The 21,460-nt window shown below is 36.2% G+C and overlaps 2 protein-coding genes across 4 annotated transcripts in view; one reads left to right on the top strand and one right to left on the bottom strand.

Annotated features, from left to right (window-relative positions):
- LOC116170946 (SET domain-containing protein SmydA-8-like) overlaps positions 1–21,460 on the bottom strand; it is a 56,837-nt gene that overhangs the window by 13,494 nt on the left and 21,883 nt on the right. For 2 of the 3 annotated variants that reach the window (XM_031487525.1, XM_031487527.1), the window contains exon 4: positions 7,513–7,689. In XM_031487525.1, coding sequence (XP_031343385.1) covers positions 7,520–7,689 — 170 coding nt within the window. In that variant the 3' untranslated portion in view covers positions 7,513–7,519. The remainder of the gene's footprint in view (positions 1–7,512; positions 7,690–21,460) is intronic. The other variant, XM_031487526.1, reaches the window with a different exon arrangement.
- LOC116170945 (monocarboxylate transporter 5) overlaps positions 1–21,460 on the top strand; it is a 31,923-nt gene that overhangs the window by 4,521 nt on the left and 5,942 nt on the right. Inside the window, exon 2 of the mRNA XM_031487524.1 lies at positions 17,843–17,962. Within this exon, the coding sequence (XP_031343384.1) occupies positions 17,843–17,962 (120 nt within the window). The remainder of the gene's footprint in view (positions 1–17,842; positions 17,963–21,460) is intronic.

The following is a 21,460-nucleotide window of genomic DNA, read 5'->3' as shown; positions in this document are numbered from 1 at the left end:
TCCACGCCCGCTTTTCCATACAATTTTATAAGATCGCATGGCACGAGTTCAAGCAACGTTTAAATATTATTGTGGATGAATTTAGTTTCTTCTGATTAGAATTTAACTTTCCCGAAACCGATACATTAAGTGCAAGGTTGTTAGGGGAATTTTTGGAAAGAAAAAAAATTTCCCCGTTTGTGATGGTTTTGTTCGTCTGTCCGTCTGTTCTTCGTCTAGCTAGATTTGTTTCCCGAGAAGGGATAGAACAAATGTTAAAAAAGAAAACTTTATAGAGACCCTCGGAAAGACCCCGTATTGCCTGGTTATATTTTCAACCAATCGTAATGTTTACATCACTAGACCTGACCGCCTCTACTTCCACTTTCTCACTCAAGGCTCAAGGCGCATTCGAACTTTATAATTCCCAATCCCTTAAAATATTGTCAGTACTCTTCCAAGATGTGTTACTCTTTATCAATAACAGAATGTGCTTCAGCTGTACTGTACTTATCTCTCATGAACCTGAGCTAATCTAGCGCCAATAAAGAATCACATGACTCATCCTGCTTTGGTCTTATAAAAATAACGTGCGCTTAATTCATTTGGAAATTATCGATTCAAAAGAAAATTTAGAATACCGATTAAAACATCACAATGCAATAGAAGTATCCGACCTAACACCCAGCCACCCTAACGAAATTCAACTCTCAACCCCTTTAAAATGTTCAAAAAGGATTTATCCCATTTTAATGCTCGCGTTACAAAGTAATAATAAATTAACACAGTCAGTTCATTTTGTGTTCTTTACTGTATACACATACCAAATTAGAAGAAGATTGATATGCAGATAGCGGGGATGATTGGACGTTGCTTACTAAATTAATAAAGTATTATTGTCATTGTTTATTATTATTATTCTAAAATGCCTGATGAAAAGTAGCGAGTACTTTATATAGCAAACGAAAAGCTTCTATAGAATTCTACAGTCAGCGTATCATATTTTCTGGAAAGAAGATTTCCTTATCGTTGTCACTAATCGTTTATCGACTTGACGGCGCCTTGATGTCGCTCTAGATGATTCGCTACGTATGATGATGGAGTGAGTGCACGGATCAGTCCCGTCGACCGCTATATATAAAGCTATTGAATAGACATTAATTAACTGATATTCTCAAATATATTATGCAATAATGGATGTAAACTATATGCATTCGTTATCAGACACGTTTACCTCAAAAATGAGGGAATTTGAACTGCAATTACAATCTGTTGGGCGTAAAGATAATTTGAGTGTTATCGATATGAGCAGCATTAATCAATTGGGTGAGAACTGTAAAGTGTTTAATATCGTGTCATGTTAATTAAAAAAATATATGCGCAATGGAAGCGAGAATGAGCCACCCGAGGGGCCACCTAAGGAATTATTCCCGGCGCAACTGTTGTTTAATGCACGGTATCTCCGAAAATAAAGACGAATTACTAGCAAATCAATCCAAAAATCGCCGAATTCATACTATCAAGTGTAAATCGCCATCGCCATCGCATCGAGAAACTTCGTACGAAAATACGGCGCCCGATAATCATAAAATTTATCTCTTGGGGAGAACTTGTTAAGGCCACAAAAAGAGAATTCAAGGGAACAACCATCTTCACCACTGAATCCTTAAACGCTAACAGATGAAGACAAGTTTGGTTTAAGAAATGTTTGCACTTTTAACGGAAAACTCGTTGATCTACTACCAAACGGAAAAAAAGGGTACCTAATTACCAATGCATCAAAACTGGCGCAAACCTTGCTACTGGTAAAGAAGAGAAATGAAGCACCTGCACTCGGTCGAAAACAAAACATTGAAAGCAAGTGGTATGCTGTTTGTGTACGTTTACTTACGCCGATGACCTATTTCATTGATACAATATATGTCACGGTCATTGTCAAATATTAGTTAAAGCCGGAACGTTTTATACTTAGTAAACATAAAAATTAGTTTAAATTTCCTTTGCGCCAAAAGCGCTTATTTTATTTGAATTATGAAACGAGGAACGGCAATGTAAACAACTTTTATGAAATCGGTCGTTCCCGTATGTACCGTCACTGGTTGGCAATCAAGAGGAAAATTATAGCAAACGGTAGTTCGGCACCAGTAATGGTACACACATTTGAATCAATTATTGGTTAGCAAAAATGTTGTGTGAGGCCACCCCATTTTTTTCTTATTTTGGGCTCTAGAACACGCCCTAGAATCTCTGACGGATACTTATGAAACACCCTGTATATCGAAATAAATATAAATTGTGCACATACTGTGTGCAGAAAGAATCACATTTTTGTAGTGTATTTTCATTGCGTGAATTCCGCCCGTCTCTTCGTCTGAGGGTTTGAGGTCTTTGCACTGGAACCTCGTAGAAGACAGGGGGAGTTTTTTATTTAACAGATGTCAAGTCCTGTCAACAAAGTCGCGTACCTATGAGAAAAAAAAGAATGTCATATACGAATTAACTTTCTTGTTTGTGGAACAAACTTCTTATTTTTTTCTGTGTGTTGTCTACGTTTTTCTTGCAAAACGGCGTATTAGGGAATTCGAGGGGGCCACCTATTAAGGTAGAGGCATCCGGCACACTTTCAAGGTGTCGGCACTTGGCATACCTATCAAAAAAGTTTTACTCTGCTGCTTAACCAGAGAGCGCTTTTAAGGATACCTAAATGTACATCAGTAACTTTATACAAGACAGTGGCGACAATTGAGCCCGTCCGCGATGTTGTGGCAAATTCTAACATAGAAACTGTGATTATACGGTGTGTATGATTAATGATGGAAGGTATCATGATAATCAATTTTATTGAAAGGAATTGCCACTGGATTTGATAATTGAAGATATTCAACATAGTTAAACATTGTATTGTAGTAACACTAAACTGCGGTCTGCGCTATTCGGTATATCGAAGTGTGGAACTTTTGGAGTATCGCGAACGGGTACGAGATATGGGACCTAAACTATTAATTTAATATATTCGCGCAGATCTGAAGGTAGCAGCTGGACGTGTATGCTAGTTTCCTTACTACACTTGAGTTGTTGAGGTGTTATTAATTCCATCAGTGACTGTCTATACAGTGTACACATGATACTACAAGTTGTAGTATCATGCAGTGTACATACGGGGTGTCAATTTTAAAACTTGCAGTCGGTCATATGATCCAAACTTTTGAAAATCGCGGAAAACCGTTTCGAGGGGTATCGAGGGGGAACCAGAATGACGTTATGAGTGACAACTCCCCACTCCCCCTTAACACCCCCCCCCCTCTTCAAAAATCCTAAATGGTAACCCCATACTTGTGACACATCGTTGGAATGCTACTGAAAAATGCTTTTCAGTGGTACCAATAAAGTCAATATTCATTAAGACTATTTAACAAAAATTTATTAATTAACAAAAAAAAATTTAATGCTGACATTGAGGGATTTATGGCAAATTGGCCAAGAACTTCAACCTGAGCTGCTCCATTAAGCAATCTTGGTTGCTTTCTTTTTTTATTGATAACAGATCCCGTTTCTTCGAATTTAGCGTCCAAATCTCGAACATAGGCATGGCTTAATTTTTATTTTTTTTTGTTAATTATTAAATTTTTGTTAAATTGTATTAATGAATATTGACTTTAAGCATTTTTCAGTAGCTTTCCAACGATGTGTCACAAGTATGGATTTTTTAAGGGGAATGGGGGTTTGTCACTCATAACGTCATTCTGGTTCCCCCTTGATACCCCCGAAACGATTTTGCGCGATTTTCAATATCTTCTTTAGTTTGGAAAATATGGCCGCATGTGTACCTATATGTATTGCATTTACAGCATAATATGCTATAATGGACGCTAATCTTCGGAAATATGAGTAGGTTGCTTTGAAAAAACCACATTAGTAACAGGTTAATAACTTTATTTACGTTGACATAATGCTTCCCAATTCAATTTCTTCTAAACGCTTATTACATTCCGTTTTCGTATTCTTACACAGAATCCAAGAAATAAAACGTGATTCACACGCGTAGCTATTTTCATTGTTTAATTGAATACAAAGGAGCTAATAGCTCAGATACCTTGAAAATCGTTCTGAGGGATTAATTGAAAAACAACATTGAACTGAAGTATAGGTCAAGCTATTTGCATTTTAAAATATACATAGCGAAGCTATTTTCAGTGTATTTATTTATTATACATTACCACTAACTTGATGGTCCTAACCGCTATACGCAAAAAGACATAAAAAGAAATTTCCATTAACATGAAGTGAAGGCAATAGCACAAGGGGCGAAACCCACCTTTAGCGCAGGAAAAAGAATGTAACGTAGCACGGAAGCTGGAAAAAATAAGACAAAATCAACAACAAACAATGAGCCAGCATCATGAGATTAAAGTGCAATATTACCCAATAAATAACACAATAACCAAGGCAGAGTTTCGGCCTTGGCCTGAATTGAAGAATTAATTCTTTGCCGTATTCAGAACCTTTCTTTCCAATAGGCCCGATAACCACTTTTATGCAGTTCAATTTCTAAACCCTTGAAACACAAGCTAAGTTACTGACAGGAGAAAATATATACAAGGTGACCTATTAATGTGTGGATGGGGGATGGTGAGTTTATTAACGCACATATTTAAAATTCATTGTCAGGGCATGTTGAAGGACTCTTAAGGCTACAACCTAAAAATATTTTCAACGAAATTCCAATTCTTATACACGGTGATTTATATCAACATTGCATTTTTTAAATAAAACCTCCTGTATATTATTGCATATTTCAATTACTTGGTAAATTTTAGTGTGACTTTGTACACACATGATATCTAAAATGAATCGTTTAGCCGAAATTCGTCATTTTTTCAAACAGAAGATGTCCAGTAAAAAGTGAATATAGCAGTTATCATAAAACTTAGAAGATCCTGACTCTACAGTGCCTTAAGGGTTTTCTCCGGTTTATTTATTCACATACTTCCTCTACCCTCTACATGCGCCTTATGGCAATTTTGAACATTTTTTAGTTTATTAATCGCCAAAAATATTTTCCATGTTCACAATCAGCCACACAATTTTTTTTGTTCATTTTGAACCTTGTACTAAAAAAATTGCTGCTTTAAAATTGTAGGCGCACACGCAATATTTCGCCCAGATTGAAAGAGATGTCCGTATCAAATTGAAAACTGCTTCAGCCCTTCTAATGTCAAGATACGTTTGGTTGATGGTATCGTAATTACTCGTTCAATATTCCCCAGCTTACGCCCGGTTTGACATACGTATTGCACTCGTATTACATCTTAGGTGAATATACGTTTGTACATGTACATCCCGACAGATATCATACGTATGTTACTCTAGCGATGTGGCAGCGCCGCTTTTTAATGTACCGGGTGGTTCAAATTCGTGGCGTGACGCTTTTGAAATTTTTGAAAAATCTTTGAAAAACTGAAAATGTCAAATTTCTCTTTCATTTCCTCTAGCTTAAACACTCAGATATGGACGGCTCCCGTTAGCACCTTTTATGAGCACTTTTTTTCGGAGTATCTGAAACCGGTATTACAATTTCCATAGCACACTAGATGTAAAAGCAACAGGTTACTACTTTCTTATTACTTATGGACACCATATTGCATTTTTACGGAATGAGATAGAGACCAATGAAATTCATTTTAATGCATCGCCATTATAGCCATCTTGATTCAGCAAGATCTAGACCCGTGGATGTTTTATTAAGAAGTGAATGTAAAACTTTTGATTTTGAAACTTCGTAACGCTATTTCCTTGTTGACCGATATTATCGATTGGATTCTTCTTAAGTAATATTCGATTGTTATATTTTATTTAAATCCTTACGCCATTACGTATCTTCTTTGTAATCCACTAGTTTAGATGTAAGTTAATTTTTGTAGTGTAAATTATTCTTCTTGTAAAGTTCTTTCCCCTAGTTCTTTCTTTTGCTTTTGACTTTCTACACTTAATTTGATCCTTTCTTTAATTCAGTAATGCGTATGTTTTTTCCTCTTCAGTAAAGTTTCTGCCTTCGAGTTGATTACTTTGAAGTTCTCTTGGTAACCCTTAATGTTATTGGCTCCATGTCATACCTGTTAATAGGGATTTATTGTTTTGGCTTTACCATATTTATCTTTGGAGTAGTTCTCTCTTTCTCTTTGATGTCTTGGTGACTCCATCGAAACGTTTTTACGGATCTGTGATTTACATTTAACCATATTATGTATATTATGGCGCAGTATTCTTTTCTCATTACATATGTTTTAGGGTTTGAACATTCCTCACCTTTTTCTCACAAGTTTCCTGTAAGTTCTTCGCTATTTCTTTTGGACTATCTTTTACATTTGACCTACTTCGATATTTACACATTCCCGGCGAGTACGTGGAAGATTTAGTAGTTTTATTTGGAGCCGCCATGTTCGTAACAGTGAGGAACGACGCTATAGATGACTTTCTACATTACCGGTTGGAAAAGTCTACTTAAATTGTATCAAACAGCTGATTTTACCTGTAACCTAATTACATGGGGTTCGTTGACCTAAATTTATTTCGTTTCTTTTTTTTAGATCATTTTTTTTTACTTCGTCCTTAATTTAACCCACGTAAGATTGAGAGCGTGCCGCTTGAATTTTTTAGCCTTTTAACCCCGCAATAAACCCCTGTAACTTCCTTGACGCTGCACTGTGCACTCACGCTTATTTTTTTTTACTTTTTTACTATTAACTATTGGCAACCATTCCACTAACTTTTTGCGTTTTTCGAACCTTATTCTCTTTTCTTCTTCCGTCATGGAAAATCTCACCAACATGTCCGAGCTCTAAAGCAAGGAAAATTAAACTTCGCAACTTCCAAGTAAAAAGATGGTATAACGCAAAATTCGAGACATTATCTCTTAACCCACGGCTCTGCCATTCATTCTCACCGAACCTACTCGCGACCACTTTTCTTATGAAGCGGTACATATGCAGTTTTACATTTACATGAAATTCAATTTCAACTGCAAAGCGAGCTCCCGTTGCAGCCATCCTTAACCGCTAGCAGAAAATCTTCAGTAACACCCCAGAAAAACTCGCGCGTCTGCCCGCAAAAATATCATGGGTATGAATGCAATAACACATCAGCATCATACGGCAATAAGAGCTTTCTAAAATATTAACGCATGGTATCTGTTGCTCGTACCTATATATGTTGTTGAGTCTTTCTCAGCGGGTTGGCCCAAAATCATGGTCTATCTATATCTATGACCAGCGTTTTTGAGTTATCGTGCCAACAGCCGGACGGACGGAGTTAGGTTTTTTCCACTCTTTTGCTGTTCGCGCTACTTAATAATTGATAGCAAATTTAAAGTAGTTTGTTTGTGTAGAAGTAATTGCAAGGATATTCTCAATGGTTTCCGAGATAAGAGCGATAAACTGCATAAAAGACCATCCCCTTCATCAACGAGGCCACCTAAAGTAATAGCTGCGCCAATTTTTGAAACACCACGAATTATTTTTAAATTTTTTTATATACATTTTTTTCAGCAAAGCGGTTTAAGATTCTTGATATAAGCCGTCTCTTTCCACACTGAAAGTTCTCCTCTCCTGCAAGGACTTAATTTTCCAAATTGATGAAGAATTGTTTGCCAATTAAGGGCTGGTCTGTCATGTTGGAGCAACTGCCAGATGTGTGTAACTGAAAGATGAAAAACTGACGTTAAATGTTTTAAACTCAGCATGTGTAGTAAAAACAAGGCAATTGTAAATGTAGGTTAAACAGTGATTACATATCTACGTACTCAGAAAAAAACTGGAGATAAGAGGACGGATTATTTAATAATCAAAAAGTTGAGTTCCAACAACGATCGAATAACTATCTCTCTATCAATGTGATCTATTACGTACAAGTAACATTTCGTTTATTTAACTACGATAATAAACCACAACCAACCTCGTTTTTATCACTTAAATTTTATTCTATAAAAAGTGATAAAGAAGCCATGAGTCAAGGAAACATTTCCTTGCACATTAGTAATCATCTGGACAAAACTGTGGAAATTCTGCGAATTGCTTGGAAATACAGTCATAGTGTTAGATAAAGCAAATTCAATTTTATAAACCAAGTTTAGTTACAATCTAATTATTTATAAAAACAAACACGATCACAATTTGCTGCCTTGAATTAATAAGAGAATGTCCCATGGTCTTTGTCGACACTGAGCAAAAAATTACTGATGCATTTTCTGACCACGATTGCTTTGTCAAATATCTTTCACCATGTTTGTTACGAAACGAATGTTGAAACCGATAATGAAATGTTAGAAGTTTGGAAGTTTTTTTGACAATAACTGGCGTTGTTCAAGAATTTGTACATTTCCCATAAGAGGCGTCTTTTTTCTGTCACAACGCATGATTGATAAGGTTTGTGCGGTACGATGAAAACCACATAACGTTTTATAAAGAAGGGAACTTCCCCAAGACAAAGCTAATATGACACGGGAAATTTGGTTTTTTTGGCATATCAAACCATTAGTTTAATCAATCTGTGTGGGTAGTCTAAAAGGGTAGTATAGCAGTATCTGAGGTAATTAACATTACGAGGAGACATTTTTATATGTAATCTGACTAGTACCACAGATACTAGTACCTATGTACGAAAATTTTTCCTCATATGTACCAACTCCACACATATTCCACCATTTCTGCAATAAAGATAACCTTCAAAATATTCTTTTGTTAGCTTTTCAAAACAGTCACCATCAGCAATTTTCAGCTGATCATCAAAAAAAATCTTTGGCTTGTGACTAAGTGATAAATAGTAATCACGGGATGCTAAATCGTCTTCTTTCTGTTCTGGTTTGAGAAATCTTGGAAGCACTTCTGAATCACAATTGTTGGCTATAATTTTAGCCTTTAACCTCTACTTTAATTTGCCAAAATATTGCCCATTCCTCCTGGGACACCCTGTATATGTATAGGTAAGTACCAAAAGAATACTACAATATTACCATTTAGACAGGAAATCCACTTTTACTTTGACTCACTTTATGTGGCAATGTCAGTTATTTCGTACGAATTGGCTATTTTATTACCGCACAATTTCTAGTCGTATAAGGAAAACCTTACTTAATCGAGTCGTTAACTTAAATGTTAAAATGACCTTTTCCGTTCGCGAAGTAAATGATAAAATTATAGTATCATAAAATGGATATCACGAAATAGAAGGAAATTTAGATCGACGCTTTAATTGCTGATGTGTTGTAATGTCGCAATCTCATTTGATATAGTCATCTACATCCACAAAAGTTGTTAGCCCCCAAGATCGAGGCGTCCCTTTTCTCTGAATACCAATACGCTGTATGGTAGTAATAACCAGTGACTAGCTTAGGGTCGACCTGCTGGAATAAAATGAAAAGTAAAAGCCAGTGTGATGCTAAGGTGGCGTTTTTCAAGAACCTGCACCTTTTGCTCTGTACCATTCTAGTCATGGTGGCGACGGACCTTCACATCTATAGGTACTGAATTTATTTTGTCACTTATAATGATTCTGAATTAGACAGTAAATATTTTTTTCCTTTCAATTGTGATCGTCACAGAACCCTAGCTAATATAATTGCTTCGAATGGGAAAGGGCGAAATATGGTTGTTTGATCTCGTCGCAACATACTGAATATTCTCATCAGGCAGTGTCTCACGTCCAGATGACTCCTCCGTATTGGTACATTTTAGACGTCGTCTAGTATAAAAACAGTTGTAGGTAGCAAAACTGGTCGTCTGTGAGGTGTACACAAATTTGCTATTATATTTTCATCTCTACCTAGCCCATGCGAAGAAAAAGACAAGTTTTGCAGTGTGCGGCCACTTACGTGATTGACGTGACTGTTTTTATACTAGACGACGTCTAGTAAATACAATTACGCCATCAGGGGTGCACAAACGGGTCGGGACAGAAAGCGTTAATATGTTGCAATGAAAAATGACCCCCTTTTTTTGACGGAAATACACATTTCGAATCACCAGGAATCCGAAGCAAACAAAATGTCGATTGTGTCGGTCTGTCTGTCTGTGCTCTCATTTCCCGCTAAACGGCTGATTAGAACCAAATTTGGTGGATATAGGTATTCTTAGACCCAAAAGAAAGAACTGAAAAGCTTTTGGACAGAATGCGCAGGTGTGAGGGTGGTATCTGTGTCAGACACTGCAATTTTTAGCGCATTTTTTAAAAATGAAAAACAATGTGCTATTGTTTGCGTGTTGTCCGTCCGGACCCACTTCTACCATGTTCAACTACTTTTAGGGGAAAATTCATAAAGTCCTTGAAGGTGTGCCAGGCGGCCATCATATTCCGCTGTCTTAAAGGGAGGGGGGGGGGGGCTCCCCCATGAATTATTTCTTGAGATGCTGTTTTTGAAAGTGTAACGTGAATAACTTTTACATGCGATAACCAATTGGCCTCATATTTTGCATACACATGCTTTTAGTGGTACCAAGTAAAACTTTGAAAATTGGGAAGGGAGGGGGCCACACGTTCTGTCCTTCATGGTATTCTAATAAAAGGTCTCGTCGAAATGAATTGTTTTCTATCAATGAAAACTTTTCTGCGCGACTCCTTTTTTAGAGTGGGGTGGCTCTACTAAATAAAAAAGAGAAGCTGCTTGAGACGCCTGTTGCTGTACCACCACATTGATTTGACTCACGTCAACTTACTCGTGTCATCAATTAGGAATCATTTAATTATACTCATATCACGCTATATGGAGGTCACATTATTCTCATGTGCATTTATTTACTTTTATAGTGTAGCGAATGTTCGAGAAATTCAGACAGACATGGATGTCCCATAAAAGATTAGTAATAGGAGATAAGAACCAAATGCGAATGTGACACATTCTTTCCTGAAAATCTGACATGTGTCGTTCTAGAATATTCGGGAGCATTCGGAAGCGTTCGAGAAAGATTGGCAAATAAAATTGTGCTTCAGGGGATTCTAATATCGATGTGAAGTGAAGCATTAAGCACCCGCTCGTGCTATGTTATACATTGTGAGTGATAAATAATAATTACTGTTATAAATGAATCCATTTCAAGACTTATACATTTATGTAAATAAATAAATCACGTAATTAAATGTACTTTACAATACCAACCCATAGTTTTATTATTTTGTAACAAATGTGAAAATCACAGTAATATAGGTAATTGTTGTATTTTGTCACGTATGCTTATCAAAATATCGGTAGCTATTAATAATATACCTACTACTGTTCTGGATGTTAAATTTTGATACCAAAACATGTGTTTATTGTGCCGGCAATAAACGATAACGGCATGTCTCCACAGTGCTAATCAACATTTGAAAGCACATAAAGCATTGGTCGTTCATCTAACCTCCGGGCAATGCTTTGAGGTATTTGTAAAGGGAAGTGAATCGATTTCAGTATATCGTAATGGTTAATTGTGTTTTGCTTTTAATAGTTTTTCGCCTCCTTTGAAATACGTTTCTACCTTTACATCTACCACGTAGGTTAACAACTGAAACATTTCCTCCACCCAATTAAAACATACATAATCAATTAGTCATAATCAAGTTTCTTATACGTAAGATGAGGGTGAAAAGATGCCCTATAATAAACATCAGTTATGTAATCAAATGCGATTAGTTGCAATATTTTACATTATTAGAACGGTAAAAATTGATATGGCACCAATCGGGGCCCCATTCATGGTTTTTCAAAAGACGCCTGTAACTGCTAAACGATAAAGAGAAGGAGAGACAGGCTCGTGTTGTTTCTCGTGTTGTTTTTTATGTAATTCGCTTTGTTTATTTTGTTTATTTTTACTATAAAGTTTGGAAATAATGATTTGTAGAAATTTATCTCGGTTTATCTCCGATCATTCCGATAAGAGTTTTTTATCGCTGCGTAAACCTAATTAAGTTAGATACGCAGATGTTTTCCGTCGACCTAAACACAGATGTTAGGTATTCGAGGAAGCAGTAATTTTGATGGGAGCGAGAGGAGTTTTTTCACCATCAAATAGCCTAATCTGTAATTACAACGAACTTAGTGTCGTCGAAATCGAGATTTAAGTGCAATAAAAGAAGATTGATCCAAATTATTGACCCAACTCTTGAAAAGGAAAGTTGATAGAAATTCCTAGGTCTCGTATAACGAATGGCAGCTTTGATTGGCAAATTACGGTCACTCACAATTAGTTGAACCGACGGCAAATGTAGATATCACATAAAAAACCAGAACAACCAATTTCCCATTACTTTACTTATTTAGATTGACACGTACCCATTGACGCAAATCTTTTCCACTTTCCAACTTCACACATCCAATCAGATTTATTCATGGTTATAAATCAAATGAACCTGGAATAATTTTCATTTATCCTGCAAATCTTACACGACGCAACTACCCAAATAAGGACTGCAAAACACAAAAATTTGCTGTAACCTGAGATAACCACGCCGTACCCCACGACTCACCGGCGCCTAAGTTTTTCAAACGCATTTAGAAAGTCACACAACCAAAATAATTTAAGATTAAGAAATCCTACCAAATAATGAGACACCTCGCCCTATGTGTCCAAAATCGAGAAAATTATAATCGGTAAAAAAATAGAAGTGAAAATCTTATCATTCCAGAAACAAACAAGAAAACAGTTTTACGTTTTAATGACAGAAATTCCATTGTTGGCGACTTTGTTTGCTAAAGGAAACCAAAACACGCTACAAGGTAATACTTTTGAGTTTGCAATGGATAAATCTGAATTGATAATGTAAAATTATTTTTAATTGCAAAAAAGCATTGCGCAATTGTAAAATCTACCGTTGATTATTTTAGTTTCGACTAAGGAATTAATTACTCCTTCTCGCTTGCTCCTTTTGTATTTTTATCATTCTAGAAAAGTAAAGGGAAGTATTTCAGATAGTTGCAGTTCACTGGTTTACAGTAGTTGCGGAGTTTTTTCTGCAGCTTGCTAGCTTACTGCTATTGGATTAGTAGTAAATCCAGAATTTCGGTCTAGGAGAAGGTAAATTAACCAATTCCTTACCACGGCTCACCTCATTACTTTTGTTTGTTGTTTTTGTTTATTGCTCGTCCGTAAAAATCCCGCTGTTCATAAAAATAGATTTCAAAATAAAACATTAAATTAAAAATATGTTTTTACATCACCGCTTTTACTTGACATACATTTCAGATAACAAAACAAAAATGTGCGAAGAGCTTCCCTCTATAAATTTTCAGGATTTTCACCAACAACGTATTTCTTGCAAGTTTATCGATTGGCGGATTATTAGTGCCCTTTTAGGTTTGGATAATTAAATCTTGCGATATACCGGATTTGTGGAAATTTACTGCCTACTAAAACCGCAGACTGTCTAAAACGTATTTCCTCGTTTCCTTAACCTTTTCAATTAATCACTCATGCTTAATTACTGAATAAACTGTACATAACGCTATTCATAGGATTACATAATTATCCTCCATGTGGAGTATCACGTATGAGTTGCCGTACAACAAACATTGACTTATTACTTCCCAGACATGATTATATTTAGATTAAACCATGACATTGTAACAAAAATTGAAAACTACGGGTCTCAAATGATTTTGAGAAAGTCCTTTAATATCTTCAAAGACAAACCGGTTTAGGTTTTTTGAAATATTTGAAGAATTGTCGAAGATTCTTAGAAACAAGCATTTTCAGGATCTTTAATTGGTTGCTTGAAAGTTTTAAAATACCAGTCGCTAAATAACGTAAGGATAAGGATCATAAAACATTCGAGCACCCCATTGAGAATTTCTGATTAATTTTTGAAAAATTCTCTTTAAAAACATTCCTAAAAGAATTTTGACACAAATTTTACTCGATCTCAAAAACCACTCATATGATTCGCCTTGATAGCCCGGCGAAGAATTTTGTTTTATGCGATCTACATATTTCCGCGGTTTTGCAGCTAAAACTACACAGCCCAACCTGGATAGATTCTTTTCAAAGGTTTTACCAAGAATGCCGCTCTCCCACCAAATTTTTCACAATTTATTCGCCGATCTGAAAAACTGAAACGACCCCCCAAAGAACCGGGTTTCGGTTGCGTTGCTTCTAGATGGGTAGATATAGCGGAGAATACCCTTCCATACTCTATCGAGGCGGTTTTTAGAACCGGCAACACTGTAGCATTTCGACTTTTATCTGCTTAAACACTCATTTCTTCTCCACGTACTTTATTTCCTCGAATATAAGTTCTTCCACCTTTCCTTATGAAGCTGTACACGTATAAAATGTCATATACAGGCAAATTTACAAATTTAATTTAAAAAATCTATAACGCCTAAAGCGAACACCTGTTACAAATGATACCGATATGAGGAGGATTCTTAAAGTTACTCGGATTCTTCTTACCCTTGAGGTTGATCTACTTTTTTTTTTAATTTTTCCGCTTCTTTGCGTTTTTCTCTTTTTTCTCTTTCTTTTATACTCTTTTATTTTTTTTATTTTTCGGAGGTCCCAAATTCTTCAGTTTCTTCAGATTGGCCATAGTTTCAAATTTCAATTCTTTCGATCCTTCAAACTTTTTAAATTCTTTAGATACATATACAGTCTCTTCTGATTTCTTTGGATAACAACAGGGCACCAAAACAACAGCAGCAAAGTATTTCCAGAAATGAAAGCATCTTATCTTTCACTTAACAGAGCAACAACAAAAAAGACTAACACAAAAGCAAAATAAACAAATTGTGCGTTAACGAAATAGGAGGAACAACAATGTTGAAAAAAATGAGTGACGAAATTAGCAATCGTAACAACAACAAAAGTAGATGATGACGAGTTACAGAAATTTATTACCAAACAACAAAAGTTTCTACAAAAAGAGCAACAGTCACAGCATCAGAAGGAAAAAAATTGATTCATTAAATGGCGCATCAACAACAAAGGAAACAAGAGCAAAAATTAGATGAACAACTAGAGCAACAAGAAATCGACGAGATCAACATGATCCAAAATTGAGCGACAATATGTGAGACGATAACAGCCAGCAACTCAACAGTAGCACACATCGCAACAAAGAGTGATTACCAGGAGAGTAACAATAAGCGCAACGACAAGGGAATTAAAAAATACTACAAACGCAAGGATACGAATGACAAGAACAAAAACAAGAGCAACTGAGTTAAAAAAGAATTTGATTGCAAAATGCAAACTCGTAAAGAAAAAGTAGACGGCTGATGGTTGAATTATCACACGAAACCCTTCTCTTAATATTTCAATCGAAAGATTGTTTCAGGCCATTTAAAGAATAAAGACAAGTGTCTTTATCGTGCTATTTTATTTGTTTCCTAATAACTTTAGTTAGTGGAAACTGTCACTTCTACATCGGACTACATCTTTCTGCCTGGTTAATTAAAAAAATTCCAAAAAATTAATAAATAAATTTTTAATTCACACCTGTCGTAATTCTGGGTGCGAAATAAAAAAATTATCATGAGAACACTTACCTGGGTTGTAATGTGAGCTCTATTAACTACAAAAATCATTTACAGACACAAATTTATTTGAAAAGGAAAAACAGGCACTCAGGGCCAGATAAACATATTCCACGCTACAAGCGATCGATAGACATTAAAGCAAATCTTACCTTACTGCCAATAATCCAAAATCTCCGGTCGTAACTGCCATTTTCAAACAAACAAACGCACAAACAAAACTCTCTTTGACGGGTAGTGGGAAACTCCTTCGTAGACGTAAAACGCGTTTCCATTTACTTGACTTAACGTTTATCGTCGTAATGATTATAACACACATCTAACTTTCTCAAATGTATAAAACTTTATAACTATCTTAGGTGTCGTGTAACGTCAAATTCCTTGCTTTCCATTCCATCCCCCTTTCTTTACAAAATAATGCGCATCTTCAAAAAATCAAACTGGGCTTATGTTTCTTAACGGCGATAACACGTCCTGATCTTGCAATTTAATTAGCGTACGCAGCGATAACAGTTCTTATCGTAGATCGGAGATAAACTTTTACAATTACTACGCAAATGTTCCAGATGTTCCTTATCCTACTATCACCAAAATAACATAAAAATACACAACATAAACAAAGCAATTATTTAAACAAAATTAACAACTAATGATTATGATACAAAACTAAATCGACCCCGAAATCAAACGGCATAACCTGCATTGCGCTCAGTACCAACCCATGACCGCATCTGACGTTAATAAAAAAAATTCATAGATTTCGCAATACGTGCAACCATCGGAGACATTGGAAATGATAACCGTATAACCTATAAAGACGTAAATAACCCTTATTCACACGGGATAATCTTGCTGCTCTCGCTCGTGTCGTAAACGTAAACTTCCTGAATAATAAGCGGCGTAACATGCTTGTCATACTATCACGGGAGATGAGTCAGAATTTTAAGTTCGAATTGATAAAACCCCTGCGCACTGTTAAGTAAGTACCGTATCGACAGTATCCGTGACTTTTCCTGAATCTACCGATTGCAGTCGAGTACGGTACAATCAACACTAGACGCGACACCACTTGTTTCTTTTCTACTCGGCAAACCTGGTAACTTCATACCCATACAAAACATAAGCATTTCCAATGCTAAAATTGAAATTGTGTATACCGGGTGGCCCATCATTACTCGAGCTGCAGAACAATACTGAGCAGGTAACACTCAAAAATAGTGTTTTTCGAAAAATTGAAACATCGACCCCATCTTCTAAACAATTCATGTTATGAACTTTTGTAGTTTTATAGACTACGCCCAATCAAATGACGTATCGAATTTTTTCTAGGCCTAGATAATTATTCATAAGTACAAAAATTCCCGTTGTTGGGACGAAGAAGAGCGAGTCTGAAAAGTAATTTTTTTTTATTGCCAAGGTCATTACTTTTTCCTACTAACAGCTTTTTCGTACGGTTACCTACTATTGTGACAAATACTCGACCAGGTGGTTGCAGAAAAAGATATTTTTCCCTTTTTTTTTCAATCAAAAGCTTCCCAAAGCCCTACTGCATTAGTATCACCACAGATTTATTGTATCACTTTGTATACTCAAACCGAATGCATCACTCAGCTCAGCATGCATGCAAACATTTTGCAACTAAATGTACTGCACATGTTCATACGAGAATATTCAATTAAAACTTTTTCAACCAATAAACGATTTGGTTTATTTACTTTGCAACTTTAATGAGACTTGCAACTGAAACGGTCGTTCGGTGCGGTGCTATATAGAACACTGAAAACTTTCTCATATCAAAATATAATCAAAAGCGGATTATCCTCAGGTCGAATGATCCTTTTGTTGTGCTTTATTGGTTAATCCATTTCCAATGTCTGGTACCTGTCTAACCGTTTAATTGTTCAAAATGTAAATAGTGTACTGTGTAATAATTAATGTTTCCTAGGATTCAAGCTCGCGTCAATTAAATATGAACTTATTAGCCACTGCCGGTGCTGCGTTGCATTTTAATGCTGTTGAACAAGGCATTACGTGATATAAGTTGTTCCGAAAGGTGCTACGTGATACTTTTTAGACAGGCTGAAAATGCGATCTTTCCACGGGTGGTCATAATAACTTTCATTAAGACTCGTTTTCTGAAATACAGTCATTATTGGAGCGATTTCCGCTTTGAGTGCACTATATTTCTGCTGTAAGCGCTTTAGAAGTAGATTGAGCTTTTCCACTTTTTACTATATTAAATGCGCATAGGAGCGTGAAAATTTCAACTGTCCGCATCCAATAGCTCGGATCTTATCTCGAGTGGCTAGATTTAAAATCTGTGAATAATGTGGCAATTTTAGCTAATATGATTTCTTTTTCTTTCAGCGGATGGTGTAACCTACTCGTTTGGTGTATTTTACGATGAATTCTTGGGTTATTTCAATGAAGGAAAAGGGCCAACCGCTTGGATTCTTTCAATACTTGTTGGAATAACATTATGTTCAGGTAAGGAATATTGTTTTTAAAACTTTATGTATTCTTTGTATTAGAGGATGCAATTTTTATTGCAATTATTGCAGCAATTCATTGCCGCACGAAATTGCACGAAAAGTTGCTCCGTGTATTGTTAAAATTGCACGTGAAAGTGCAGGGTCTTCCTGAAAAAAAATATTGTAACTTTTTTGTGTCTTACTGTAAAGTTTATAACCTGTAATTAAACATCTCATATACAAAACTTTTTTTCCTAATTGCAGCATGTCAATAAACAACATATAATATCGTAAAACTTTCAAATTTTGTCATGCAACCGACGACATGCCGATATTGGCCGAGCGTCGCATACGTCACTACGCGGGTTGCCGATCGGGAGTTATATTAGTGCATGACACTGATAGGAGTTCGATTCGACTTATTATGGCAATCTGCCATAAACCGAGTTCTGACTGGTTCGTAAAGTTAGATAGTCTGCCAAAGGTTGAAGTGTTAATGGTCGCCGCCTTTTTCTCGAAAAGTGAGTTTTTCCATGCCACTCGGTTGAGTGGAGTCAAAGCCCACAAGCAAATCTGTTATGGTTCATAGGAAGTATAACATCAAGTTATGTGTGTATAGTGCAAGGTATAGTGTAGGTACCTAATACAGTATGCACCTTACGGATTTCAACGAGAAAATTAGGGTGTTGGATATGTGGAAGTGAAAATAGAGAAAAATGTGTGCGCTGTAAGGGCACAGATATGCCCAGAACCATTGAATAAAAACACTATATTCAATGCCAGAACAGAGTTCGAAGTAAATCATATTCTGAATTACAATTACAATATTATATATCTATGGATTTTCGTCGATAACTGACTGAAAGTAAATCGACATTATGCACTTTAATTAATTAGAATCGTCTTCACAACAATACAAATGGGATGTCAAATTCGCGGTATCACGTCGAACTTTTTTCGTATATTTCCTGTTGGGACGTTTATATACAATTTATTAGGTTCGCGATGACTTCTGCTATCACACTCAGGTACAAATGCAATAATTATTCGACGCTTTTTTCCGTCAAAACGACGTTTTCTTTCTCTGAATCGATTGTAAGCAATGCTACGGCTGAGCGCCAACGCGCGTAGTGACGTCACTGCAATGTGGCGGTCATTCGAAACTTTTCAAACGCCGTTCATTTTAAAATCGTGTTTGCTAATCACAACGATTTCTCTTGACAAAAAAATGAGTACCACTAATATTTTTAATGTGCTTGGAGGTCATTTTCAAGGTTTTTGAAAAAACGCGGAAAACCCCATTGCTGTAAGACATTCGCAATTTTCTTGTTTGTTCTATTTTTCTTGCAATTTAGTAATTATTTTAGTAGCGTTTAATTTTTAAATTAATTTAAGTTGGAGAAAAATTCCTGTTTGCCTAGATCAGGTTCGTTACTTAACTCAGGAAACAAAGAAGACGACACGCTTTTGCACCAGGCGCACATGATTTTCCCAATTAGTAGGCAGATTGGTTTTAACTCAACAGTCTCAACAGACTTGATTGATTGTACCACTTGTAATTTGCTAGGAGCACAAACGACAGGGCAATACTGACCCTGAAGAGTGTCCATGCTTTGGAAGACAATAGTTTCACTACTTTCTGCGGAAGTGCTGGGAAAATTATGTCTAATCCCCGAGATTTAAATGTTTGAAACTTTTTATATGTCTATATAATTTTTGACGATTTATGATCGTGTTTGCTAGTTCTTATAGTTTTCGCTGCTTGCTATCCTACTGGAATGTGCAGGTTATAACTGCCCCCGTTTCTGTTAGGTTGTAAGGTTATGGACCCGGAATGTGTCTTTCTCGATTTCAGTGCAACTTCACTTTTCCGAAAAATTCATATTTCCTTTCGTGTTCGTTTAAAAGAACCATTTGGAGTTTTGCTGATTCGGGCGCCATTTCGGTGCTCTCGCAGAATTTTCTCCACTACTCTCTCTTTGCTCCTATTATGGCTTTATTGTACGCTGTGAGTGAACTACGATATGTATCCCACCCACTGGTTTTATTGCTCCAACCTCCTCCTTTTCGTACTACCACTAGGGGTTTAGATGCTGATGACAATGACAAAAATTTATTCCGAAACAAATGAAAGAAATAAAAGCTTACAAAGCATGTTTGCACATATTAACCCGCACGCAGGCGGTCGACAATTAAAGTAAAAAAATTTAAATTACTTGCAGTTTGCGCTACCAGGCGGATTTAACTCATACACAAAAGCTGACTGTCTCTGAACTTCACTTTGCTTTATAACACAAAATTAGATGACAAACAAATCTGGTTGAATAAGACGAAAAATTTTCGGTGGCTGTTCAGACGGTAGAAACTTTTAATAAGGAGAGAACCTTTACAACTTCTCACACAACTCTGGTTAACTTGCTTCTGCACAAATTTATAAAATGACGAACTGCGTCTTCATCCAGGTTGTGAATACTTTGTTTACTCGACTTCCATTTCCTCGCCCTTGGCGGCATCCTTGTTATCTTTATCTGCGTTCGGTTTCCCAATGCAGCTTGTACTATGAAGTCTGATACATCAGAACAACTAGTCGTTGCCTTTCCGATCCACTACTCTCTACTTCCCGGTGGTATCGTTACTTGTCCAGGCGTTTAACTATCTGGTCCAGTTTTTCTATGATCCCGGAATCCAAACCCGGCTTTTACAGGTTTGGGAATGCTTTTTTGGCTTGAAGGAACGACCATTTCTTTTCTTCTAACCCTACCGAATCCACCTTCTCCATTTCGTCATCTACCGCCTCCGCCTATTGAAAAATGCATCTCTCGCAAGTTATCTTTTTTGTAGGATATCTGGTTCCCCTCAGATGGTTTTCAAAATCGTCTACAGCAAATCGTTTCCTTTTGCTTAACACTAACAACCAACAAGCGTTGGGACCGTTTTCGCGTACACTTTTTTCATTTCCAAATTTTCAATTAAAACTTTATCATTTCACCAAGACTTCTTATACGACAATCACCGCGAACAACCTCCTGATTTTTTGCAACAGTTTCATATGTACCCAATGTGCGAGAACTTCCACCCCGCGCATCGACGGTAGCAACTTCGTGACCACCCTAAATATCTTGTACCACTCGAACACTTTCCACGCCTGAAGCACTCATCAACCATTTCATAAAACACCGTGGCGGTTTTTCCTAATTCAATAATAAATTCAATCCCATTTTTTAACGCAAACAAACATTCAACAGAGGGCGATGACACGATGTCGTTTAATAAATTAATTAGGATACTATATGTATCACCCTGTATATTTTGAGCACTGAGATATTCGCTTTTTAAAATACGATTTAAATTAATAATTATCATACCTGCCTTAAAAGACTACATTTACCTACCTTTTGACAATAAAACCTTCAAATTGCAACTAATGACAATCAGTTTTCAGTGTAAGGAAAATGTAGAGTGCAATCCGAAATATTAATATGTATGAACGTATTTATTTATCATGGAAAAACGT

The sequence above is a fragment of the Photinus pyralis genome, unplaced genomic scaffold (assembly GCF_008802855.1).
Source record: "Photinus pyralis isolate 1611_PpyrPB1 unplaced genomic scaffold, Ppyr1.3 Ppyr1.4_LG5, whole genome shotgun sequence".
Lineage (NCBI taxonomy): Eukaryota > Metazoa > Arthropoda > Insecta > Coleoptera > Lampyridae > Photinus > Photinus pyralis.
The sequence above is the reverse complement of the archived record's forward strand: the minus strand, read 5'-3'. Positions and strand labels throughout refer to the sequence as shown.